A 27,687-nucleotide genomic window follows, 5' to 3' on the forward strand; every position below is an offset into this window, starting at 1 on the left:
TTGTACCATCTAGTGGTCTGTTATTTTACGACAAAAACCGCTACAACTGATAACAGACAGCTGCAGAGGGTACTTGAGGTAATAAAATATGATGAAATTCATATTTCGTGTTAACTTATTTACATATGCGGTAAGTAGCCATATAATAAGCAAGATAATTTCACAGTGGTGTCTTGTATCACCCCGAAAACCATCTAGGGATGTACCGAAATTAAAATTCTTGGCCGAAACTGAAACTGCTTTGTAATAATTATTTATTGTTTTATTAAATAATATAGTCATTTTGTAAGACTTTTAAATTTAACTCAATAATTTTAATGATACTGAATTAAAAAAAATCACAAGCCAATAAAATAACCACGTTAATGAAAAGTAAAAATAAAACTCGACAGAAAATATATGAATATTAAATCTCAATATATTATTTTTATTCAGTTCTATGAGACAGAATTAGATATAACGTTTTTTGACTAATTATCAAAATAATGTATAGTCCTACAAAGCTATTATTATCAGAGCATGTAAGCATACCGTCACGAGAGGGTAGCGTCATTTTACCAGCGTTGTCCAGTACTGCCGTACTACAGCATGTCACAGCACAGTATTCAACGCTGTTGCAAACAGGAACAAGTATACATAGACATTTTCTGTCGGCGCGTTATTTGAGCGGACTTTGCATTTTCAGTGAGCATAAGCGGTACACGAGTGGAGCATTCATGCGGGCCGTGAGTAACTCAACGGAACGCGCATTCATAGAGCGGTGCGTCACACATTGAGTGGACTGCGCGCTGAATACTGCCGGGCGCGCGACAGATATTTTCGGTCGTTTATCTCTTTCGAACCTCTAAAAAAATGGCCTCACTGTACACTAGCCTTGCCGCGCCCACCTTATCATAACTCCGCGCCCCCCAGTTTGGGAACCACTGCCCTAACTGTCATGAACCAGACGAGCGTTTGGCATTAAAAAGTATTACAACTGTATTATTTTTATTAAAATAATAGATCGTTTCGCTAGATAAGACCCTTCTTCCTCGACTGGGATTGTTTACAATTGCATATGGGATCGTTTGAAGCTGCATTTAAACTGCATTTTGGAAGTTCAAACTCGGGGCACCATATCAGTCCATTATATGGAGAAAATGCTAAAAAGTTTTCCTCAAAAACCATTATTTCTTTACGACTGAATAAAGAAAGACATGAACATCTTGGATGACAAGGTGGTGAGTAAATTATTTGTAAATTGTTGTTCTGAAAGTGGAGTTCTCCTTTAATGCTATAATAAGGGGTTACAAACATAGAGGTAATCTGGATTTCTACTTTTGGAAACATCAGGTAAGCAGCTGTGCTATTTAAAATAAGACCATTGTAATCAAAGATAAACCATGGATAATTATGAACATGGTGAAAATCATGGATAATCCCTTATTTCCACATTTGAAAATGACAATGAAGTACATTTCTTAATAAATTTGTTACATATTTGCCACATAAACATATATATATATATATGTGTGTGACCCTGGACCACAAAACCAGTCATAAGTGTCAGTTTTTCAAAACTGAGATTTATAAATAATCTGAAAGCTCAATAAATAAGCTCTCCATTGATGTCTGGTTTGTTAGGATAGGACAGTTTTTTGGCCGAGATACAACTATTTGAAAATCTAAATCTAAAATCTAAATATTGAGAAAATCACCTTTAAAGTTGCCCAAATGAAGTTCTTAACAATGCATATTACTAATCAGAAATTAAGTTTTGATATATTTACAGTAGGAATTTTACAAAATATCTTCATGGAACATGATCTTTACTTAATATCCTAATGATTTTTGGCATAAAAAAGGCAATAATTTTGACCCATACAATGTATTTTTGGCTATTGCTACAGATATACCCCAGCGACTTAAGACTGGTTTTGTGGTCCAGGGTCACATATATATATGTGGTAAATATGCTATATCATCATTATTATGACATGAAAAGTTGAATCTCTAACAAACTAAATTATGTTTAGGTCTATGCCCTTGCCTGTAGTAAAGTACCGCTAACTTACGGCCTCTAGTGGCTGATTAGTGCAAAAGAAAACGCTAATTTCGTAGGAGTGACGCGGATGAAGTTTGTCTCCTGCGAGGCGCCATCCTCTGTACCCTTTCCCCTTTCCCTCTCTCATAGCGAGATTTCCCTTTAACTTTTACGATTTTTACGTTTTAAATTCAGTGCCTTTGATTCGTTATCTTGTTAGTCGTCTTGGTTATATTCCGCGTGTGGCATGATGTTCACGTCCACCGGTTCGAGGGGATTGTGTAAGTACAGCTTAAAATCATCATGTCATGTAGATCAGATCCTGCTGTCATTCATTCAGATTAAATCGTAGTCATCATGACCTTCATCCGATTATTATCGCACTTCACACATCATCTTTGCCTTAAAGTCATTTTGCTTTGGCTCATGTCAGACAGGAAGTGTTGCTGTCGTTTAAAAAGTCAGGGGTGTGAAATCGGGCACTATGGGGAAATGCGACATGACACACAGCTATACAGATAGAGACTGCAGAAACTTTTCCTGAAATCACCATAATCACCACCTTCCGGATAAACACCACCAAAGGGCTTCAGTTTACCACTGACTGATAGTTACTGATGTAATAGTGACAATTCATTACTTATCACTACACTGTTTCAAGCCTGTATGTCTTCATTTTTCTGTGGAACGCTATTTTTTATTTTTTTATTTCGGTTTGAACTTAGTTTACATTTTTAAATGACCGTTGCCCTAGAAAACCTTTTGATTTACCACAGTAACCGTAGCGTCAGAGACATAAATGAGTTTGTTTCTTCAAGAGAACAGATTTGGAAAACATTATTTATTCACCATTGAACCTCTACAGTGAATGGGTGCTGTCAGAATGAGAGTCCAAATAGTTGATAAAAACATCACAATAATCTACGAGTAATGCACACGACTCAAGGCCATCAATTAACTTCTTGTGAAGTGAAAAATGTACTTGTTTGTAAGAAACAAATTTGTATTTAAGACATTTTTGACTTAAACTTTTAACTTTTTACAAGTCAAAACAGTTCGAAACAAATATGTGGGTGGATTTTAATATCAACAGGAGATGGAATTTTTTAACTGGAGGAAGGTTTATTGTGGATTTTGGGCTTATATTTTGGCCTGAAGCAACAGTTTAAGTTAAAATGTCTTGAAGGTGCAGTAAGCGATTTCTAAGAAGCTCTGTTGATGTTTGAAACCACAAAAAATGAACACACCCCAAACGAAAAAGGATCACACTCCTATCCTGATAGTTCCACCACCAAATTTGTTTTTTTACAAAACCACAGCTTTTCACTTCGCAGCATGTTAATTGGTTTAGAGACGGATTGGAGTGGATTACTTGTTGTTTATATTGCGATGTTTTATCGGCTCTTTGGACTCTCATTCTGATGGCACCCATTTATCCATTGCCTAAGAGTGAGGACATTTTAAGCAAATTTGCTTTTTTGGGTGAAATATTCCTTTTACAAATTCAAAATTCTTTTTATATAAGTGGTGACACAAACCAACGTGTGTGACTGAACTTGGTCTACTCATGTAATCACAGAATGGACCCATAGGTCCCCCATTTGGAATATCACAGGTATTGTTCACTCAGAAATTAAAAATCTGTCATTAATTATTCACTCTCATGTCGTTTCAAACCCGTAAGATCTTTGTTCATCTTCAGAACACAAATTAAGATATTTTTGATGAGACCCAAAAGCTGACCCTGCATAGACAGCAACGCAACTACCACGTTCAAGGCCCAAAAAGGTAGTAAGGACATTGTTAAAACAGTTCATGTGACATCAGTGGTTCAACGTTAATTTTATGAAGCCAAGGGAATAATTTTTGTGCACAAAGGAAAAAAAAAAACTTTACTCAATTCGTCCTCTGACAACAGACAATAGAAGTTCTAATTTCCTTAGTGACACATTTAACAGTACAACTTCTGTGCTGTGTCTTACAGATAAAGCACCCCTGTCCAAGAGCTTACTGCTGCTTCCTACGGTCCTCACTGTGCTGTTGACTGTGCTTCTGCCTCAGTACCAGGATGTGTTCACATACAACCTCCAGGCTATCAGGCAGGGCAAGCAGGTGAGATATTAAACCAGTTTACCGAAAGGTTTCATTGCGCTATATCAAATACATACATTTAACAATGTATCTTGCTTTAGAATGTTTGCCCTATTCTTTTTTTTTTATTACTATAGTAATAATAATGGAATATTCATAATACATGTTTTCTTGTAGTATAGCTAATATATCTTTTTGTCAAAATCAGGAAATCAGACAACAAAAAATTGGTTCTGGATATTGGTGGTGATGAGATGCTTAGGATTAGTTCACTTCTAGAATAAAAATTTCCTGATAATTTGCTTAGTCCCATGTCATCCAAATTGTTCAGGTATTTCTTTCTTATGTCGAAAAGAAATTAAAGGAGAAGTCCACTTCCAGAACAACAATTTACAAATAATTTACTCACCCCCTTGTCATCCACGATGTTCATGTCTTTCTTTCTTCATGTTTTTTGAGGAAAACATTTCAGCATTTTTCTCCATATAATGGACTGATATGGTGCCCCAATTTTGAACTTCCAAAATGCAGTTTAAATGCAGCTTCAAACCATCCCAAATGCGGTTGTAAACAGTCCCAGCCGAGGAAGAAGGGTCTTATCTAGCGTAACGATCAGTTATTTTAATAAAAATAATACAATTTATATACTTTTTAATGCCAAACGCTTGTCTTGTCTTACTCTGCCTGGACTGTTTTTGTTCCAGTTCATGACAGTTAGGGTATGTTGAAAAACTCCTATGTTCTCCCTCAACTTCAAAATCGTCCTATATCGCTGTTTTACCTTTTTTGTTAAGGGTGTTTGATCTTTTTTGCATGTTCACTTTGCAAACACTGGGTCGGAACTTCTGCAGCAATGTAGGATGATTTTGAAATGATTTTTGAAGTTGAGGGAGAAAATACGGAGTTTTTCGACATACCCTAACTGTCTTGAGCCAGAACACACAGAGTTCAAGGACTGCAAGGCAAGACGAGCGTTTGAGAATAAAAAGTATTTCAATTGTGTTTTTTTATGTAAACAACCAATCATCTGCTAGATAAGACCCTTCTTCCTTGGTTGGGATATTTTACAACCGCATTTGGGATCGTTTGAAGTCGCATTTAAACTATCTTTTGGAAGTTAAAAATCGGGGCACCATATCAGTCCATTATATGGGGAAAAATGCAGAAATGTTTTCCTCAAAAGACATAATTTCTTCACGACTGAGGAAAGAAAGACATGAACATCATGGATGACAAGGGGGTGAGTAAATTATTTGTAAATTGTTGTGGAAGTGGACTTCTCCTTTAAGATTTTTGAGTAAAACATGCCAGGATTTTTCTCAATATAGTTGACTAGGTATCATTGGGTTGAAGGTCCAAATTGTGGTTTCAAAGGGTTTTACATGATTCCAGCCAAAGAAGGCTCTTATCAAGTAAAAACATTGTTTGTTGTTGTTGTTGTTTTAGAAAACAAACAATCAATACTTTTTAATCACAAAGCTCATCTTGCACTAGCTCTAGCTCTAACTTCACACATTATGTAGTCATGTTGGAAAGGTGACACGTGGTTAGATCTTTGTCTTTGCACTTCATTTTAAAAAGGTAGGGCAAAGCACTCCATCTCATTTTCAACTTCAGAATCACCCGACAGTGTTGTTTTACCTTTTTTTGCGTTTGACTTTCCTTGCACGCTGTCTTTGTAAACACTGGGTAGGCACTTCCACATACGTCACTTGTGATCTTTCCAATGTGACTACTGTAATGCGTGAGGCCAGGCTAGTGCAAAAGTATATAGATTTTATTTTTATGTAGAAAATGACATACTTTGCTAAATAAGACCCTTATTCCGCGGTTGGGATCGTCCCTTTGAAGCTGCTTTGAAACTGCAATTTGGGCTTTGAACCCATTGAAGTCCACTATATAGAGAAAAATCCTAGAATATTTTCCTCAAAAAACTTAATTTCTTTGAGACTGAAGAAAGAAAGGCATGAACATCTTGGATGACATGGGTGTGAGTAAATTATCAGGAATTTTTTATTCTGGAAATAACTAACCCTTTAAAAATAAACTGTATCATGTAGGTCATAAAAGAACATTATCAGGCATTCTCTAGCCCAAGCATCTGAATAGTTTTCACATAACGTTTTGTTAGATTGTTATTTTGTGTATAAATATTTAACTAATAGCATATTTTGAATTTTTTCTGTTATTTCTAAACACAATTATTCTCTCTCTGTGTGTGTGTGTGTGTTCCATGGCTGTCTTGCAGTTCTGGAGGCTGGTGAGTGGACGGCTCATCTGCTTGGACCTGAAAGACACTTTCTGCAGTAGTTTGCTTATCTACAATTTTCGCATTTTTGAGAGAAGGTTTGGCAGCCACAAATTTGCTGTAAGTTTTAAGTGTGAATAGTAACACCATTCTGTGTCTTCCTGTTTTTGTTTGTTTTGTTTTTTTCACAATGTTTTTTTCTATATTGCATTGCGAAATGTATTCAGTATGAATATCAGATTATTATTATTTTTTTTGAAAAGTGCAAAGTTGCAAATTCATGTCTGGATGAGTGACCTTTTCAATGCACTGTTTTTGAAGTACTGACACAACATGCTTCTGCTTTGTTATACCATAGACAATGACAAGAAAATTATTTTAATAGTTTAAGATTTGGACCCAATAAAATAAATAAATAAAATTGTATAGCTTATACATTGCTGTTCAAAGTGTTAAGTAAAGTTTTAAAAATTAAACATTAAAAATGAACTATTTTTAATGTTTTTAAAAATAAATAAAAATATAATGTATTCCTGTAATGCAAAGCTGCCTTCAGTGTCACATGATCCTTCAGAAATCATTCTAATTTGTGGAATTATTACTTCTATTATCAATGTTGGAAACAGTTGTGCTGTGTAATTTTTTTTTTTTAAGGATTCTTAGTTAAAAAGAACAGCATTTATTCAAAACAATACAAGTCTTTTCTATCACTTAACACATCCTTGCTGAATAAAAGTATTAATTTCTTTTAAAAAAAAGAAAACATATAAATGTATTGACCACAAACCTTTAAAAGGTAGTTTATATTGTTACAGAAGTTTTTCTATTTTAAGTAAATGCTGTTCTTTTTTAAACTTTTTATTTAAGAAAAATCCTGAAAACAAGTATCACAGGTTCCAACAAAATATTAAGCAGCACAACTGTTTTAGTGTTGATAATAAATCCGCATATTAGAATGATTTCTGAAGAATCATGTAATACTGAAAACTGTGCTGAAAATTCAGCTTTGCATCACAGGATTTTTGATCAAATGAATGCCTTGATGACCATAAGAATCTTCTTTAAAAAACATTAAAAACATTACTGATACCAAACTTTTGAATGGCGGTGTAAGTAAATAAAAAAAAAAACAACAACGCATCATTTCAAGATATATTTGAGATAGTGCTGCACACACTAGTCAGTTTAAAATAAGGTGCATGAAGGTCAGATGGAAACTTGGAGCAGTTGCATCTTATCTGGCAATCAGCTGACTAATTTTTTTTCAAGCTGAGGCGATGCTCTTCAGCCTACCATTTATGATGTTTATCTCACTTAAATTCTATACCAAAAAGTTCTCTCTATATATTTTCTAATGAAATTAAAAGCCCTTTCATATGTTACCAAGCATTTCATTTCACATGCCTGCCTACTCATACTTTTTTTTTTTTTTTTTTTTTTTTTTTTTTTTTTTTTTTTGTTAGAAGCCAAAGATGTTTTTGAAAAACAACAAAAAAAACCTTTGAATCTGAAACATTGTCATATTTTTGATTATGATGTTTAGTCCTTCCTCTTTGGAGCATGGATTCTCTCTGCTTTTGTGGACCTGCTGCTGACAGAGGCTCTTCGCTTCATGTTTGAACTTAAGGTGGATGTTCTTCCAGCTGGACTGTGAGTGACATGAGTTTCTATTCAATTATTGCAGTAGTTCTTTACAAACCTTTAAATGTTTTCTACAGTATCGTCATGTGCATTTACTGTATTCTGCAAGTACAGAATGTGTTACTGTAAATTCCTGCAACACTTTATGTATGTGAAGGTGCAGCTCTTTTGTTTCCTGTTGATCAAGCATCAACTTCTCTTTTTGACATTCTATTAGATTAACTTTCAGGTCTCATCGCATTGTTGTGAAAGTATACTTTACTGACATCACAGCATCTCAGCAATATATGCAAGCAATACATGTTGAAATGGCAAAGGTGTTGTGAAAGTAAAGTACCCTCTTATTTCAAGTTATTTCCTTTGAAGTACTAGAGCTTTCAGACTCTTCAAGAACTGTCACCCACCAGTCAAAAAAGTTTGATGAATCCACAAAGTACGTGTTTTAAGTGTCATCATCTCTTAACTTGACTAATGATATCTTGGTTGATTCATCCGCACTTACATTTTTACATTCGAAATATCTTTTTGATAGTTCAACTGCTTTATTTTGCATGTTTCAAAACTTAGGAATGATTCATTTATTTATTTCTGAACCATTAACAGTTCTTCATTTAAGGAATAGTTCATGCAAAAATGAAACTCTACTCAACCTTATGTCATTCATTCCATACCTGCATGACTTTCCATCTTCTGTGATATACAAGAAGATATGTTGAAGAATGTTAATGTTAATAAAGTTTTGGTGATCATTGACTTTTATTGTAAATTTAAAAAAAAAAAAGTTTTAGAAAAAGTTTTACAGTTTTAGAACAAGTCACTACCAGTCAAAAGTTTTTTAATGTATTTAAAGAAGTCTCTTCTGCTCACCAAGCCTGCATTTACTTGATCCAAAGTACAGCATAAACAGTAAAATTTTGAAATACTTTTACCAATTAAAATAACTTTTTCGCTTTGAATATATTTTAAAATATAATTTGTTACTGTGATCAAAGCTACATTTTCAGCATCATTGCTCCAGTCTTCAGTGTCACATGATCCTTTAGAAATCATTCTAATATGCTGATTTGCTGTTCAAGAAACATTTATAATTATTATTATTATTATTAACATTTAAAACAGTTTAGCACATTTTTTAGGATTCTTTGATGAATAGAAAGATGCTGAAAAGCATTTAAGCTGAAAAGCTTTTGTAACATTATACACTATACCATTCAAAAGCCTGGAGTCAGTATAATTGTTTTTGGAAAGAAATTATAGAAATTTAATAATAATAATAATAATAATTATTATTATTATTATTAGAGGTCGACCGATATTGGATTTTACCGATACCGGTAACTCGGTTGGACCACACTGGCCGATACCGATTAATCGACCGATACTTTTTAAAATGGATACTGAATGGAAAATAAATAGTGCTCTACTATTTAAAAAAAAAAAAAAAAAAAAAAAAGTAGCCTACTGAACCATACTTTGTAAATGAATTAAAATATCAATTATATATTGATCATTACAGTAACAAAAGCAACTAAAATATTTAAAATATATCAGTAAATGCTGAAATTAACACACTCTAACGAGGAACAATACTTCTATTCTACAGCTTTTATCAGTCTTAATGTTACAAATGGACTCATAATTGTAAAGTGCTACCATTACATCAACAATCAAGCTAAAGATGGCCATCTTTAAATATCTACACAAAGGCCACAGTATTGAAATTGCATACATTTGGATATTGTGTACTTTCACAGTTTAACTGCTTCTGTTCTAGAACATTTGTGGTTATCTAATCAAAATATAAAAATATGTTAGTCACACAATGGGCAAAAGTGCAGCGCTTCGTCTAGAAGAACTCGCAGCTGTCCGGTATCACACACACTGGACGCGTCTCATTGCGTTTAATTCAAGCGGTGGTCTACAAGACTTTATTTGATCACCAAATGGGCAAAAATATACTGCTGTCCTTTCTCCACTAATGCAGCATCTAGTCAACAAATTCATCGCTTAGTAATGACATGGACACATGCACTACAGTATACTGTACACACCGTTTCGTTGTCGATGTTTTAAATCCGCATTTGAAGTGTCCCGCTCTGTGCAGTGAGCAGTGTCACGTGTCTAAACAAACGGCACATACTGTCAGTGATTTCTGGCACTAGAGGCCGCTCTCTTGCTGTTTACACAAAGACTATAGGGAATTTGCTGTATAATGACGACCTTCTCAGCCGCTCTAGCAACGGACCCAACCCGGAAAAAACTATCGGCATGGATAGTTCCACCAATCAATTATCGGTGCCGATTAATCAGCAAAACCGATACATCGGTCGACCTCTAATTATTATTATATTAGAGTGATTTCTGAAGGATCATGTGACTGCAGTAATTATGCTAAAATTCAGCTTTGAAATCACAGGAATAAATTGCATTTTTAAAATGTATTCAAATAGAAAACAGTTATTTTAAATAGTAAAAATATTTCAAAATTTTGAATCAAATAAATGCAGACTTGGTAAGCAGAAGAAACCTCTTTAAAAAACATTAAAAATCTTACTGTTCAAAAACATTTGACTGGCAGTGTAAATATTGACAAATTCATTTTTTATCCCTTTAACAAATACGTTTTGAATGACACGTTTGAAAACGTTCAACACTTACTTCATGGATTATAGTCTTTTTGCAGCAGGTATATTTTTTTCTTTTTAACCACATTGATGCCAGCTTGTCAAGTGTCCATCTGTTTCATGAAGCATGTGCTGTTTGCAGTCTGGAGAGGCAAGTTGTCTGTGACTTCTTAGGCCACTTGTGGTTTTAATTAGCCTTGTATTTGGCTTTTAAGTCTCAATTTTGGCTCCATGTGTGTCTGTGATGTCACGTTTCATCAGTTTATGTTGGCTTTTGTTGATAATTGTTCTACAGACCTTCTCTAATAGTGTTCATTTTTATTCCGGTGTTGCGGCGTGTGCCGAGCACGTCACCTGTGCCTGAGCTTTCAGGCGAGGTTCTTCCAGCACTGGAGAAGTGGGTGCCAACCTGCCACTTCATCATTCTCATCAGCTTCTGCTTGTAGCCTTTACATGCAAAAAAGTAAACAAAGGGATCCAGGCAGGAGTTTAAGTTCATAAGACACACCGTAATATGCAGGGATATCTGAAAGGACCGTAGCTCAGTGCAGTCTGGATCGTAGGTGAGTTTTCGAATCATGTATTGCAGTAGATCTATATGGTATGGGCTGAAACACACCAGAAACACAAATACCACTCCTGCGATCACTCCTCTTGCTTTTTTGGTTCTTCCAGAACGTTCTGTGAGTCGGTTAGACTTTGCTGCTAGATGTAGCTTACGGGTCACTATTGAATAGCAGACGAGGATGGTCGCCACTGGCACTCCGAAGCCTAAAACTACCCCCACGATCAGCATGTAGGGCAGCCCTTTGAAAAGACCTTCAAAGTTGGGGTATTCCATACAAGTGATGCTGTTGTCAGGCTCCTTTTTGGTCAAGTTAATGGTCAGAAGAGGCAACGTCTGGGCAAAAACCACCAACCATATAGCTAGACACACTATCCGTGCGTTTTTCACCTTTCTTAATTTCGCCAGCTTTAGAGGAAACACCAGCGCCACAAAACGATCCACTGCCAAACAGGTCATGAAGTTTACCCCGGCATAGCAATTCAAATAGAAGAGCAGTGCTATGGCTTTACACAGTCCTTCCCCCAGGGGCCAGTGGAAGCCGAGGCCATAGTAAACAGCTCGAAGTGGAAGCGACAGGCAGAACAGGATATCAGACACAGCCAGGTTGGCGGAATAAAGCGTGATGGAATTAAGTTTGGTGATGTTGAGGAAGATCACGTGAAGAGCCAGGGCGTTGCCTAAAAGTCCCACCGGACATATGATGGAGTAGGCCAGAGGGATGAGAATTCGGGCCACTGGACGATGGTCATACAAGTTGTGGCAAGAGAAGTTTTGCTCTGAATCTGGGCTCATCATAGTTATACACAGGAGAAGTCACTGCAGAAAGAGAGGCAAATGGTATAATGTAGACCACCATTCAAAAGTTTGAACCTAGGAAGATTTTTGTATGCATTTATTTGATCAAAAATGCAGTAAAAATGGAAGTATTGTGAAATATTATTACATTTTGCTATACGTTTCCTATTTTAATTTATTTAAAAATGTAATTTATGGCAAAGCTGCCATCACTCCTGTCTTCAGTGTCACATTATCATAAATAATTATAATTAAATAATAAAGTAACATTTATTTTTATTATCAATGTTTTTTGTGCAACCTTATTTTTTAGGATTGTTTAAAAAAAATCCTAAATTAAAATTAAAATTGGTCTATTTGAAAGTAGACATTTTGCTCACTATAGATATATTTTTCATGTCTGTGAGGCAACTATACACAGAGTTTAGTTTTTTTTTTTTTTTTTTTTTTGAAGCGTTCCAAGTTTAGAGACTGAGATGGCAGAAAGCACATCCTGTTGGCTTTCATTATTTTACAAAAGTGCAATGTTTTGTTGTTATTGTACAAATAGAGTCTTTAAAGATTTAAAAGATGTATTGCGCTTGTCTGTATGACCAAAAAAATGAGTATTTAAGATCAAGTGACCGCACGAGCACCTCCGGCTGTAATGTAGTGAGCGCGCTGTTCAGCTTCCACACTCCACACAGACATTTCAATTGCGCACACAAGTTGCTACTACTTGCATATTTCAGATGGTAAGCCATATTTGAGATCGATGAATGATAGGGGAGTGTTTGGATGTCCTGCCAGATGTGCTGTATTACCACACTGACCAGCTGTTAACGACCTGTTTGTCACGGAATGCATGACTTTGCCACTTCCTGTAGATTATTATTTGAATTTTTTTGTTTCTGCGACTAATAAAATTTTGGTCTTCTCGTTGACCATGGTTAGTCAACTATTAGGGGTCAGCCCTACTAATACTATAACTTAATTAGTACTATTATAAAATGACAGTGTCTTTACTCTCACTTTTTATTAATTGAATTTATTTTTGATGAAAGTATTTATTTAAAAATTCTTGCTGACCTCAAATTTTTGAATGGGTAGTGTACTTTTGTACTATGAATGGTAATTCTGTTCTTGATATTAGTGATTGTAGTAAGTGTAGACTTCTGCCGGTTTTAAGCTATTTCCCTTTTTCACGTAAGGCTTGTTTCTCTTCCACGTTTCTGTTGTGTAAATGTTTCTGCTTTGCTTAAGAGGCATTTTGAAATGTATTTTGAATTAAAACTGCTTTATATGTACTGACCACCTTAACCTTTTAACTGTCACCCGTCTCTTCAGAGGGACGCCCAAGTTTACTTCATTATATTACAATTAAATCCTAATTTAATCATGACAAACTATAAATATATATTTGAAATAATTATAATCAGTAAAGTACTATTTGTTAACATTAGTTAAGTACATTAGTTTAAATGAGCTAAGTGAAAAATGGTGAATCATTAATTAATCTTACTAAATGTTAATTTCAGTATTTTCTAAAACATTATTCAAATAAAAAGTTGTATCTGTTATTATTTAATGAACCTGAGCTAACATTAACAATGAACAGCTGTATTTTTATTATTTAATAACTAATGTTAACAAAGATGATTAAATACTATGAAAAAATTTTATAGTTCATTGTTACTTGATTTTAGCTAGTGAGTTAATCAAATATATACACATGGACCTTAAAATTTAATAAAACCTTTACAGAATTTTTAAATGTCTGGGCTTAATTTCACATATTAATTTTCTAAAACACTTACATTTTCATTTCTTCTGCTCTTTATATAAAAAAAAACTTAATTAAATTATGTACTTACCTGATAACATACAGCAGATTTTCATTCAGACATTGGTGCTACGCTAAATCTCAATATGTCACTTTTAGAGTAGTATAAAATGCTGCCAAAGTGAGAGTTCAGCATTTCTTCCTGCCTTTTTCTCACTGTATGGTACTCTCTTCCTCTCTTTCGTCTTGTCTCTCTCTCACTTTCTAGCAGTGTGGCGAGTATGCTTAAAGAGATAGTTCACCCAAACATGAATATTCTGTCAGCATTTACAAAAGGTAGTTCCAAACCTGTAAAAGTTTCTTTCTTCTGTTGAACACAAGAAAAAGTATTTTAAAGACCGTTGCTGGTAGCCAGTAACTTCCACAGTATAGGAAAAAAAAAATATTATGGAATTCAATGGAAACCAACAGCTGTTTGGGTGCCAACATTCTTCAGAAAATAAATAAATACTAAATAGCAACTAAATAGAAACTAAACACTAAACAGAAACTGAATAGCTAAAAAAGTGAAAAAAGCTAAATATTCATTTTTAGGTGAGCTGTCTCTTTAACTGGATATGGAGAAGTGAAATTATATTGTGGCTTTCACTGAGACATCTAGAAATCTTTATTTCCGAAACGTTTAGTTTTCTACACCATAAAGAATTGGTTTGAAACTAAGTATGGTAAATATGAAACATCGTACTACTTATACCTCTTTTATCTCCTCTTTTATGTGTAAATTAATATGTGAAGTGTTACCAAGTATTAGTCTACATTACACTAGAAAGGAAGGAAAAAGGTTATTATTTTTTTACTTGAAGGGATAGTTCAGCAAAAATAAACATTCTGTCTTTTACTTACCATCACAAGTTACTAGTGCCCATTCACTTCCATAGTATGTTTTCATACTGTGGAAATAAGTGGGGACCACCAGCTGTTTGGTTACCAACATTCTTCAAAATATTTTCTTTGATGTTCAGCAGAAGTTAGAAACTTGCACAGGTTTGGAACATATTAAGGATAAGTAAATGTTGACAGAATTTTCATTTGGGGTAAACTGTCTCTTTAATGATTACACCACATGGCATCATTTCAGAGTCACTTAAACATATGAATTCAACATAAATGCAGAGTTTATTTCTAAGAGCTTGGCACGTGTTTTAAATGATATTTTAAAAAGATTTTCCCTTTTCTTTATCATTGAGGATTGATTGGTTGAGGATTGACTTGACTGTTTCTAAAAAATTTTATTTTTTTTATTTTTTTTTTCTTTCTCAGATTGGGCCCAGTCTTTGCTCTCTTTGTGCCTTTCTACAGCTCCATCCCACGAGTTCAGGTCACTCAGCTGCTTGGTCACATCTCAGTCACAAACAAATCTCTGACGTACATTGTGGGTGCACAGGTGAGCTCAGACCGCCTTCACAAATCATTTTCACATTAGTTTTCTGTAATTCTTTGAGAGCATTCCTGCATGAGATCTTAGTGACATTTACTGGCAAAACACGAGGTTTAAACGGCTAATAAGGCACAGGGGTTTTTTTTTTCTTCTTTTTTTTTCACCCGTTTTGTGTTGTAGAGTGGAAACCACAGATAAAATGTTTGTAGGATAGCAGAGACAAGACATGAGAAACCGTAGCACCTGAGAAACTATTCATTGTGGTCACTGCTCTGGTTGTGCTTTGAGCTGTTCAGAGATATCAGTGATAACAGACAAAGTTGCACATTAGAAAAACAGACAAGGGTAGATGACTTTTTACATTTTACATCATTTTTTTTAGTCATGCATTCACAGAGATGGCTTTCAACACACTTATACTGTACTAACCAATGTAATTGTAATAATAGATTAATCTTGTAATAATAGATAATTCATAAGGTTTCATTAAGTTAATAAGATTGAACACTTGTTTATGAATGTTTTCTAATTTTTTGTTTTTCCTCCTGTTCTGTTATCTTGTCATCAGCTCCTGACCTCAAGTGCCTACATGTGGGTGGTTGCTTGTAGTGGACTGGTAAGTATGAGATGGCTTGTGTAAAGTTGCGTCATGTGATTTTTCTGCGTTTGCTTGTTTTGAAATAAAAAGAGACTAATACGTTTACGTTCACTTAGTCTCAGCCTCAGATGTCACGCCCACAGACTGTTGGCTAAAAGTCTGATGAGTCGCGTTCTTTAATGTTCCATCTGGAAAGAAAGATACCGTGATGCCAAACTTCCTCATGGAAAAAGAAAGCCCGTGTTTATAACGGTGACAATGAGCGCTTATCAGAATCAACTAAATGCTGGGTTTTCAAAAATGTGTCAAGTTTGCAGCATAGACTCTTTAAAATAAGTCCAAGTAGAGCAGGAATATTAATCAAAAAGTAATCGAAACCGAATTTCAGAACCTCTTACAGAAGTAATTTTCCCATGTTTTTTTAATTTTCCCATTTATGTGCATTTATGCGTTACGTTAACTTAACGCTACATGAACCTAAGCTCTTTTCAATAAAATCCATCCAAAAGTTAATATCAGATCATTTTAGAATACAGCATAGGATGTACCAAATATTCTTTAGTTTTATGAAAAACAGAAATACAAATAGAATAGTTGTTTGCATGGTTGTGTTTGACACATGAAAACTGTGTTACAATATAACAAGACTTGAAATGTGTCCTCCACATTTCTTGAATTTGAGGGTATTGGACCTGGAAAGTCCTTGAAAGGTCCTTGAATCTGAAGCTAACCAAGGTACCAACTTTCAAGGACCTGGGAACCTTGAGTTTACTACCAGAACAAAAATGTACAGATAATGTACTCACCCCGATGTCATCCAAGACATTCATGTCTTTCTTTCTTCAGTCATAAAGAAATTGTTTTTTGAATAAAACATTTGAGGAATTATCTCCATATAGCGGACTTCTGTGGTGCCTACAAGTTTGAACTTCAAAGATGCAGGTTTAGTGCAGCTTAAGGGTCTTATCTAGCAAAACGATTGGTCATTTTCTAAAAAAAAATAAAAATTATATACTTACTAACCTCAAATACTCATCTTGTCTCTGCCAAGTTGCATCAGTGTTAGTTCCAAAACAGTGGACCAATCAGAAGACCATGGAGGCGGGGCAAGCATTGCAAGATTTTGTTTACAGTAGCATACTTGCAGATATCCACCTTATTTTTCCCCTAAGAATGTAAATTTGATGTGTCTGGCTTCTGGTCTCATTGGCTTCCAGGTGTCTTTAGCTGTACAAAACAGCTCATTTTGTGTCTTACCATGCTACTTTAATGTGTTATCTTAAAGTGCCCTTATTATGGATTATGAAATGTTCATATTTTAGTCCCCAACAGTCCCCAACAGCAGGTTGACACGCATGCAAGGTCAAAAAACACTTTCATTGTCTTATAATATGCATTTTTGCATTTATTTTTACCTTTTTTGCTCAATGACTCCCAAACAATTTGCTCAACGAATCATTTGTTCAAACCCTTCCTTTGCATGGCGCTAATCTGTGGTGATTGGTCCGATGATCCAGTCTGTTGTGATTGGTCCACTGCATGCAGCGCATTTGGAAATGGAACACCCAACACCATTACTTAGCCCACAGCTCGGTGTTTAACACCCAAACAGCCATGGAATTATTTTTTCTCTATATAGTGGACTTCAGTGGTGCTCAACGGATTGAAGGTTAAAAATGCAGTTTCAATGCAGCTTCAAAGGGCTCATGCATACATGCGTATTCTGTGCACTGTTGAAATCACAATGACTTTTGACTTGGTTCACGAATTAGTTTCATGAATGCAATCAAAGTCTACTTTAACGCAAGTTAGTCCACTCTGTGGCCATACTTGCAATGCTTCTGAGTAGCTATCTTGGCCATGCATGAACCGCTTCTTAAATGAGGAAGTACCAAACCTCAAAAACTGTTGGCCAATCTCACAGTTAATTTATTTAAATAATAATTAATATATTTAAAACAATATATTTCTAGAGTGCTGTATTGCACATTACAGTTCCTCCCATTCATATCAGTATAATGTACAGTCTTTGACGCAATTTTCCGATGCATTTCTTATTGAAACTGGAAATTAAGTCAGAATGCATTCTATTTTTTTTTTCGCTTTTAAAAGAAGTAGTGTTTTGTTTTGCTATTGCTAATGCTATTTGTGGCATTGGAAGGAAAATGTTCATATTAAAGAGCATTGGCTCTGTTAGTAGAATGAACCGCCAGTGTGTTTAGTCCATTTTCATGAATGAGGAAAATGTTTGTGTCAGCTTTGGTCTCATTGTAGATGTCTTGCAAGGTTTACATGTTATTGCTAAAAACACTTGTGTCCGGTGTAAACGCAGTGTTACTGTCATGCTTTTATGGTAACCTCTCTGCTTACAATCACTCCGTTTCAGATCGCAGGCATGTTGTATTACAGTAATAAGTTGGCAGTCCAGAAGTTCTTACGTGTGCCAGGATGGGCAGCCAGATGTGGTTCGACGCTCCTAGAGCCGGTCTTCTCTGATTCTGAGCCCACTGCAGAAGCCCCGCTGGGGATGGGCGCTACTTTGGACATCCAGAGACAGCAGAGGATGGATATGCTGGACCAGCAACTGCTCCTGTCTCAGCTGGCACACCTCAGGAGAAATGCACAGCAACAACAGGCTCAGGTATTTTTTATAGTACTTGTTTTTTTTGAAGGGACAATCCCTCTTGAGCTACCTGGGATGAATTACTTATACTTACTGGGGTGGGGGGTTTATGTCTTTTTAAGGCTGTCGAATGATTAATCGCATACAAAAGAAAAGTTTGAATTTGCCTGATATATGTTGTACTGATATATGTGTGTAGTGTGTGTAATTATTGTGTATGTATCCGCTTTTCCACTATCGTGCCGAACGGTTCTTATAACGGTCAGGTATGGTTCCAGTTGTGTTTCCACCTGAGCCTGGTACGGCACGGCACGATTACAAACTGTTCTCGGCCCGGAATTCTCGGCACGGATAGACAACCGTGCCAGACCGTGCTCATAGAATGTGTGTGCTAAGCGAAAGCGCGCTATATGATCAAACAGCCAAGTAAACAGCTGTTACGCTGCGTTCATAGTTAATGCATTAATACTGTCAATAAATGTGTTAGTTTTCAGAAAGGTTTTACCTTCTGTGTTTGTCTCCGTTGGCATGCATATCCCCTCAGCATTTGTTGGTAACGTTATACCTGTCGTCGCCTTCTGTTTATTTTATTTTTTGCGTTGTTTATAGTTGTGTCCTTTTTTTCTGTTATTTAACGAAGTCCCAAAAACAGAAATATCTGATCATATCTCTGTTTATATTACAATTGCGTTAACAAGGCAACGACTAAGGCATTTGTATTTACATTCCAAAGAGTTCCGTTATCGGCACCACAGTGGAAAGTGAAACCGTATCCGTGCTGACTGGCCCGGATCGGCACGGAACGGAACGGTTAAGTGAAGAGAACGGTTCGGCCCGATAGTGGAAAAGCGGCTAATAATTCTTGCTTTGTACAGAAAAACAAAAGCCCAAATAGAGAACCAGTTGGCCGAAGCACCAGCGATTGCTCTGACAACAGACAGCTGGACGTCTTTCTATTAGTTTATAACTACTACAATATTAAACATTAAATTTTTTTTATCAGGAGCTTTTTGGTTTTGGTTATAAAGGAGGTTTTGCTTTATATGCTGCTAAAAAGAAACCCCAGAAGATGGGTGAAGAATAGCTCCATCATTGTTTAAAGTAAAAGAAAAAAACAAGATCATACTTTTTTGATGTTTTAATAAATAAAAAATTGAAAAAAATCAAAGAAATTATCTGGCATTTTTTGTTATTATTTTTGCTGTATCGAAAACATACCGAACCGTGACACCACTGTGTCGTATCGAACTGAACCGTGATTTTTGTGAACCGTTACACCCCTAATAAATATATATATATATATATATATATATATATATATATATATATATATATATATATATATATATATATATATATATATAAAATTTTATATGTTTCATGTATATGTTTAAGAAATATTTACAAGTATATGTATTTATTATAATTTTTATCTAATTTATATTATATATATAAATAAAAATATTTTATACATAAATAACATTTCTCTTAAATTGATACATTAATTTGTGTGTATTTTATATATACATAATAATTACACACAGGAAAGGAAAGGATGTGAGGCCAAATATGGTGACCCGTACTCATCCAAGTGCACACACACAGTAGTGAGTAGTGAACAAACATGCACCCACGCACACACCCGGAGCAGTGGGCACCTTCAATCCCTGCCGGACCTGGGACTCAAACCCGCAACCTTTCGGTTACAAGCCCCACTCCCTAACCATTAGGCAATGGTTAATATTAATATTAGGCAAATATTAAGGCAAACTCAAACTTGTGTATGCGATTAAACACAATTAATTGTTTGATAGCCTTTTTATGTCTTTTTTAAGCCTTTTAATTAAATTAGATTATTTTAATCTATGAATAATAGGAATATTAATTGTATTTATAAAAATATATTAGAGTAATTTTAAGTCATCCCCCTTGGTAGTTTGCTGGTTTAGAATATCTCAGCAGTGTGTTATTATCAGAATCAGATTTTGGTTTTTTTTTCACCAATACAGTGTTTTTATTCAGTCTTGGGGAGTGACTACGTAAGTAGAGATGCTACTATGTCAACTACATCTTTCAGAAGTCTGACAGTAATGATCACACCTTGATCTGCGTGATCTGCTTTTTTTTAAACCAGCAGTTTGTGCAGTCATTGTGAAATGAGATTATTGGTATAGTTTTTGTTTGTTTGTTTTAAATATTCGTTATGGGTTGGAAGAAATTTCCATTTCAAAGTTCTTAGTTTGCATTACCAGAGATGTCTATACCTCTGATGAGGAAAACATTAAAACTGCAATGAGTGAACTAGCATAATTTCTGTATTTTTCTCAACCAGGACAAGATGTTAAGCGATTACGTTTTGTTTTTCTTCTTTTTTCCTTTTTTTTTCTTTGCAGAGGAAGTTAATGGTTTCCTGTGAGCAAACACAGACAGCCACATGTTTTCATCACAGATATGTGATAAAGCACATTTCATCTGTGTGAAACTGAAAATGCGAAAAGCTAATTAGCATAGAACAGTCTTGTTTTCTGTCATGTTGTAAGTGCACTTTGAGTCCTATGTTGGAATTATCCCTAGAGCATGTTAGCGCTGTAGTTGATAAACCTGTAGTAGGATTATGAATGGTGAATAGTTGGGATAATGCTTACAGGTTGTTTAGTCTTTTTCTAATAGAAGTTTGTGAATGTGGAGAGAGACAGAAATCACTACAGTTACGAAAAACCTCTATTACTGGACTACAGTAAGATAAGATATAGAAATACACAGTAAGATACTCTGCCTTTAAAGCCAGCGTAAAACAGAAATTATGTTAGTCTTTTCTTCCTGCACAGCTGTTTTTTCTGAACGCGGAAGTTACGCCTGACTCTTAACCGGAAGGATGCTTTGCATTTCCAGTCTCCAGTGTTTCTAGTCAAATTAGCCTATATTCCAAGCTGATAATCTAATGTTAAACCCATTAAATTGTTTTTAAAAGTACATGGCTTCATAGCGCCATCACTTTGCAATGTCACAATGACTGTCATTTGTCAGTGCCTCTCTTGGATCATTGCTATTTCGCTGATTGCTGCAGTCTGAGTGGCAGGTTGCTGGAAGCGAGGAATTATTGTCCCGCCCTCACACAAATGCAGAATTGACTCCATAAAAGAAGAGAATTGTCTTTTTTTATTCCATGGTGACTTTAAAACAAGTCCCTGTCATTATTTCAGCAGACAGGTCTCCTGAATTGGAACAGATTCTTCCCAACCTTAAGGCACAGAGGACAGAACCAGCACCGTGAGGGTCCCCAGCCACAACAGCCCACCTATATGCACCCGCCGGATAACACAGCTGTGGCTGAGGAGCAGGTGAGATTATATGACAATCTCAAGTACAGATTACTCTTGGTTATCACAGTTTATTAAAGGGGTCATGAACTGAGAAATCAAAATTCCCTTAATCTTTTGACATATTTGGTCATTGTACTATAAAAACATCCTGTAAGTTTCAGAACTCGAAACTAGGGCTGCGACAGTCACAATGACAACCGCGCCACTGCGGTCGACGGTTGCCACCAGCGGTACTGCACGTGATGTCGCACAGTCTATAACAAGCATAAAATACAGTGTGTCTACAACAATTATTCTGCCATGGCCGTGTTTAGTGTCCCCGCCGGCAATAGCAGTGAGATCCACGTTCATACGCCCACAATAGGCTAAAGCTTGTAAAACTCTGGGAAAAGTAATTACTATGAGTGTGTCGGAGGGAAATAAGGACATACTTGAATGAATTATTAATAAACTAGTGTTTTCTGAGCCAGTGTTGCTAAGATGACGATCTCGAGTCTACTTGAGTTTATGTTTTCGATTTGAATTTTTTAGTTTTAAAGTAGTATAGTAATAATTTAAAGGGGTCATCGGATGCTAAGTTCACTTTTTCATGTTGTTTGAACATTGTGTGCTGGCAGTGTATGTACCAATCTACCCTATAATGATAAAAATCCATGCAGTGGTTTTTAATTAATCTGTAAAAATAATATCCCCTTTTTCAAATCGAGCCGTTCTCAGATGCCTGTCGGTGTGCCGTCACACCGACAGAGGCCGCTCCCACGATAGTTGATTGACATGAGCTCTTACCTCAGACCAGCTGTCACAGTCCAGTAACTTTGCTTGTTTCCATGCCGAAGCAGGGATGTAAGTTAGACAAGAATATCTCAGATTGAGCTATTGAAGTGTTGTGTTGCTGGATGTAATAATGAACATAGTGGTCGTCATTTACTCCTGACATCTGAGCTGCTGAAGATGCAGTAGATTACGTTTGTTTGTAAAGGGAATGCGCCTCCTGATCTACATATATCCGTCTATGTTCGCGCAAATCATTCATGATCCAGCTTCACTTATAGCAGAAGTGAGTATAAGCGTTTTTTTATGAATCTTTGCGATCGCCTTTCCTTATAACGTGGTAGTTAGGAAGTTTAGCGGCTAAACGTGGCTAAAGTAAACAAGATCGTCATTCCACAGAGAGAAGAGAGGGACGGGGTGAGCAGAGCTCATTTGCATTTAAAGGAACAACCCCTTAGAATAAGATGATTTTGGAAAGCTCATTTTGACAAGGTAAAAAGGGTGTTGTTTTACAAAACCATTGAGAATTTTTAATCAAAGTATATTAGAGACTTTTCATTAAGACCCTGAAGCATCATATCAACTTGTGGAAAATGGGCATCCGATGACCCCTTTAAAGCTTTCTATAGATATATTTATCTGTGAGGCAAGTATTCGCTGAGTTTCGTTTAATTTTTGTGCAGCGCTCCTGTTCAATCATCAGAAAGCACATATTGTTTGTTTTCTTTATTTTTACAAACGCACAACATTTTGTTAATATTGTGAGTGCACGCAAATAATATTACACTCTTTACAGTTCCAGATCATATATTACGCTTACCTTTATGAGCAAAGATTACGGAGTATTTAATTTTTTTTTTTTGCAAGTGATTGCGCTGGCACCTCCATGTCCTGCAAAGCGCATTTAGCTTCCCTTCTCGAACGAACGATTGTATACGCATAATAGCCTGCGTTTATCTAAGTTAAACGTTTAAAATAACATTATGATATGCTTGAAGATTTTATTTTAGGCAAGTCCTGATGATTTGAAAAGGCAAAATTGATCAAACATAGGCTATAATCAACTCACTGCCTGCCTCTGGCCGCTTGGTCGTTACGTTACGTTTCTTGATTTCTTAGCGCAAAAATCTTAATTTAACAAACAAAAATGTTCCAAACACATTTCTAACTTAACTTTTTAAAGAAACGAAAAGAAATATAACCACGTTCCTATTAAAAACAAAACTGAGCTATTTTAATGGATGCAACAGTGTAATGGGAAAGAGAGAACAGATTTGGGCTCTAGTCGGACTCCGGCTGGTAATTTTGATGAGCCGTCAGACAAGGGTTGGGCGAGGTTGTTACGAATTTATGCAACAAATGTTTGTTTAATATTTACCGCTCTTATTTTGGCTACTTTCTTATTTAAATGTATAATTTCTTTGATATTTACTTTCGTGTATTGTAGGCTGAAATTAAACACGCACGTTTGTTATGTTTCAAAATTATGCATCAACACCGCGCCACCGACGGTAGTTGGTCCATTACCACCGCGGTGGAAAAAATCTGCCACATCACAGCCTTACTCAAAACTTTCTTGTTAGTCTAAAAACAGCTTATATTGAAGCAAATCTGCCAGAAGGACAGGTTGTGGAATGTGCCACTTTATGACACTTTATCACTTTATGGCTAAACACCACCTCCGCAGAAGATGAACACCTGCTTCTACATCACTGCCTGTTTAGCCCCGCCCACCGATTTGTGCACATATAACGCAAGAGGCAAGCGAAGCTTGGGTTAATAAATGCAAAATTGATATAAAAATGGATTTGTTGATGCAGCCATGCTATTTTAACTTCCTTATGCGGATTTGAGCTATTTTGTCGAACCGTAGTTTCACGGGGTTCGTACCAGAGCTCTTCATCACTCAAGTACAATGCTGTTTTGCATGAGCTACATGCATATGAAGCTGTAATGTTCAAAAGCATCAGTTTTCAAATTTCGCTGGATGTAAAAATTGTCATAATATTCTGCAAGTAATTGTGTGAAAATTAAGCTTTATTAATCAAAACTCTACCTGTAAATCATTGTGTGAAAAAGGAACAAAACTTGTCAGAGTTTTTCTGCCTCTAGTATTCATTGCAACTGGAAACTTCAGTGATTCATACATATAGGTACGTTTTATCAGTTTTGCATAAACGTATGAGCCAATGTTGCAATAAGAGGCCCTCAGAGAACAGTACAAAATAATAAAAAAATGTAGTTCATGACCCCGTTAAAGTAATAGGTCACCCAAAAATTAAAATTTACTGAACATTTACTCACCCTCAGGCTGTTTTAAGATGTAGATGAGTTTGTTTCTTGCATCACTTGCTCACCAAACATCATTATAATCCACTGCAGCCATTTACTGCAAAGGATCTATTTGCTTGCAATTTCTCTAAATCTGTTTCTTGAAGAAACAAACTCATCTACATCTTGGACGGCCTTGAGCGAGTGTACATTTTCAGCAACTTTTTATTTTTGTGTGACCTATTCCTTCAATTCCACCTTCTGTTGTATTGGTTTAATGCCATGGGTTAGTATATTTTAATGACACTTTTTAACTTTTTAATGACACAATGCTGTTGTCACCAGGTTGCAAGATTAATGGAGATGGGTTTCTCGAGGATGGATGCCCAAGAAGCTCTCAGAGCATCTAACAATGACATTAACATTGCAACAAACTTCTTGCTTCAGCACTAAGACAAAATAAATTGAAGATGACTAGGAGGACAAGGAGAATGAGTTGAAAGTACTTAGGAACGCAACACTGGTGTCATAACCACACCTGTTGGAAGCAGTTAAAACCGCTGTTTTACACAACTCACAGGAGCCGATGATGTCACTTCCTTTCTGAATGGGCAGTGTGGAAGTCCTGCTCCTGTGTTGTACAGTGCTACTAGGAGTTGACTTGCATTTGCAACCCTCTCTGGTCCACAGCACAGAGCCAACATGGTGGACAGTTATACATTGTGTCTCAGGGCTTGTGCCATTTGGCATCGTCCTTGAACCTCCATCTTCTAATAATTAAGAATTCTATAATATATTGATAAATTATTAAACCATGTGTTGTTTTGCTATAAATAAGCTGAATATAAGTCTTAATTGAATAGTTCATCCAAAAATGTACTCGTCCTCATGTTCTTCCAAAGCTGTGTGGTTTTTCAGTCTTCCATGGAACACAAAAGAGGATGTTTAGCAGAAATGCTGTGGCTGCTCTTTTCCATATAACAAAGTGACTTAGTGACTTTGAGTGACTACACTCTTAAAAATAAAGGTGTTTCACGATGCCATAGAAGAACCTTTTTTGTTTAAATGGTTCCATAAAGAACCTTTAACATCTAAAGAACCTTTCGGTTTCACAAAAGATTCTTTGTGTCAAAAGAAAGTTCTTCAGATTATAAAAAGGTAAGAAACAGATGGTTCTTTAAAGAACCTTTGACTAAATGGTTCTTTGTGGAACCAAAAATGGTTCTTCTATGGCATCGCTGTGAAGAACCTTTTAAAGCTCCTTTATTTTTAAGAGTGTAGTGACTGTCAAGCTCCAAAATATAGGACTATAAGATAGCATAAAAGTAGTCTGTATTACCTTTGTGGTTATTTTAGGTGAGTTGAGTCAAATGAGTCCTTCTGTAGTCTGTGCTTGATTCCAGTTTGACAGTTTGATGTATTGTAGTTCAACAGGTTCTCGAGTCTCATAAAACAGGATATGAGATCTGTGAAAGAGGCCAAAGTTTAATTTCATTTTGTTCCTCACGCAAAAGCTCTCAATGGTCTTGTAATATGGTGTATTACAACACTCTTTGGTGCTTTTTTTTTGATAGACATACTTTTGTTGTGTGGAAAAGAGCAGCTTGAACATTCTTTAAAATATCCCTTATCACAGTATTTTTGTGTTCATAAGAGAAAGAAAGTCAATGTTTTAGGCCTGACATGAGGGTGATTAAATGATGACAAAATTATTTTTTTTGGGTGAAATGTTCTTTTTTTGTTGTAGTTTAAAACTTAAAGGGCTAGTTGTATGGCAGTGTATTTAAAGTACGCATGGATTAAGTGGATTCTTGAAGAGACCACTGCCACTGACATGCCATTTAGTTCAGAATCAAAACTAATTAAGGTTTGGGAAACAGAAAGCATGAAAGTATTTTTTTTTTTTTTTTTTTTTAAATTAAGCAGAAACACAAATTATGTCATTGTTATTGTGACGCTGGTGTCTGAAAAGCCTCAAAAAGTACCATGACTTTTATAGTGGCATGATAAAAAAGAATCAAGTGGATATTTGTGATATCTTATGATGCTTAGAAACTTTTTCTGCACACTGAAAATGGATAATATTCAGAGCATCTCTATCATTGTGTTTATCTGAGAGTGGGACAAAACTTTTTTTAACAGCATGATTTGTCTGTGGTACAAAAAGATGAGATGAAATATTGTTTAAACTCTGATTAAAGGGATAACAACAGTGTTGATAACCATAACTGGTGTTAAAATGCCTTTAAAGAATACAGGCATTTAATTATGAGATTATGATGTTATATGCCAATAAGATTTTGTTCATGTGAATGTTCTTTTATTATTATGCAAAAGTGTTTGATTTAGTGTCTAATTAAGCGGTATTCAAAATCTGAATTGTTTGAAAAATGTTTGTATTAATTAATGTTTTGACTGTGAGGAAATCACTGGTATACACAAAAGAAAATCACTCCTGCCACTCTAAATGTTCTGTGTTGGACACTCATTGTGGTCAGTTTATTACTTATATAATAAGTTTGATTGCTCTTTTCTATTCATCTTTCCATTCATCTTTTTTTTTTTTTTTTTAAATACTAAACTCATTCTGTAAACCACCAGAGCATACTTTTAACAGCCACTCAACCCACTAGAGAAATCTGGATGTTAGACAACAGAATACAATGTACAGAGACCCTGAACACACATCTTTACCTTTTCTAAAATCTACCTCTTTTAAATCTGTTGTGCTAAAGCCATCACTTATATTCATGTCACAGAATTTTTACTTTAAAAAATATGTTGTAGTTATTGAACTTGTCCTGTAACTGCATCTTTGTTATTTGTGTACAATGCAATTAAAATAGGCCTCTTTGAATCTTATATCCTTGTCAAGCCATAGATGGCAGTGTTTCACTTATAAAATATAAAG

At 35.5% G+C, this 27,687-nt stretch overlaps 2 protein-coding genes across 3 annotated transcripts; one reads left to right on the forward strand and one right to left on the reverse strand.

Moving 5' to 3' along the window:
• Positions 1–1,511: 1,511 nt before the first annotated feature.
• On the forward strand, positions 1,512–27,414 carry ubac2 (UBA domain containing 2). 2 transcript variants are annotated; one of them, XM_051110523.1, is made up of 9 exons: positions 1,512–2,304; positions 4,008–4,135; positions 6,363–6,482; positions 7,906–8,012; positions 15,073–15,196; positions 15,759–15,806; positions 18,175–18,429; positions 21,618–21,752; positions 25,122–27,414. In XM_051110523.1, the coding sequence occupies exons 1-9, from the start codon at positions 2,271–2,273 to the stop codon at positions 25,227–25,229; spliced, it is 1,059 nt and encodes a 352-aa protein (XP_050966480.1). In that variant the 5' UTR covers positions 1,512–2,270; the 3' UTR covers positions 25,230–27,414. The 2 variants fall into 2 exon arrangements, with proteins under 2 accessions (XP_050966480.1, XP_050966473.1); XM_051110516.1 differs by having other exon boundaries at positions 1,683–2,304; positions 21,615–21,752.
• gpr183b (G protein-coupled receptor 183b) lies at positions 9,682–14,710 on the reverse strand. The gene is made up of 2 exons (XM_051110502.1): positions 13,844–14,710; positions 9,682–12,011 (listed from the first exon to the last, which is right to left on the reverse strand). The coding sequence occupies exon 2, from the start codon at positions 11,988–11,990 to the stop codon at positions 10,917–10,919; it is 1,074 nt and encodes a 357-aa protein (XP_050966459.1). The 5' UTR covers positions 11,991–12,011; positions 13,844–14,710; the 3' UTR covers positions 9,682–10,916.
• Positions 27,415–27,687: the final 273 nt, after the last annotated feature.

This window comes from Labeo rohita, chromosome 1, assembly GCF_022985175.1.
Source record: "Labeo rohita strain BAU-BD-2019 chromosome 1, IGBB_LRoh.1.0, whole genome shotgun sequence".
Classification (NCBI taxonomy): Eukaryota; Metazoa; Chordata; class Actinopteri; order Cypriniformes; family Cyprinidae; genus Labeo; species Labeo rohita.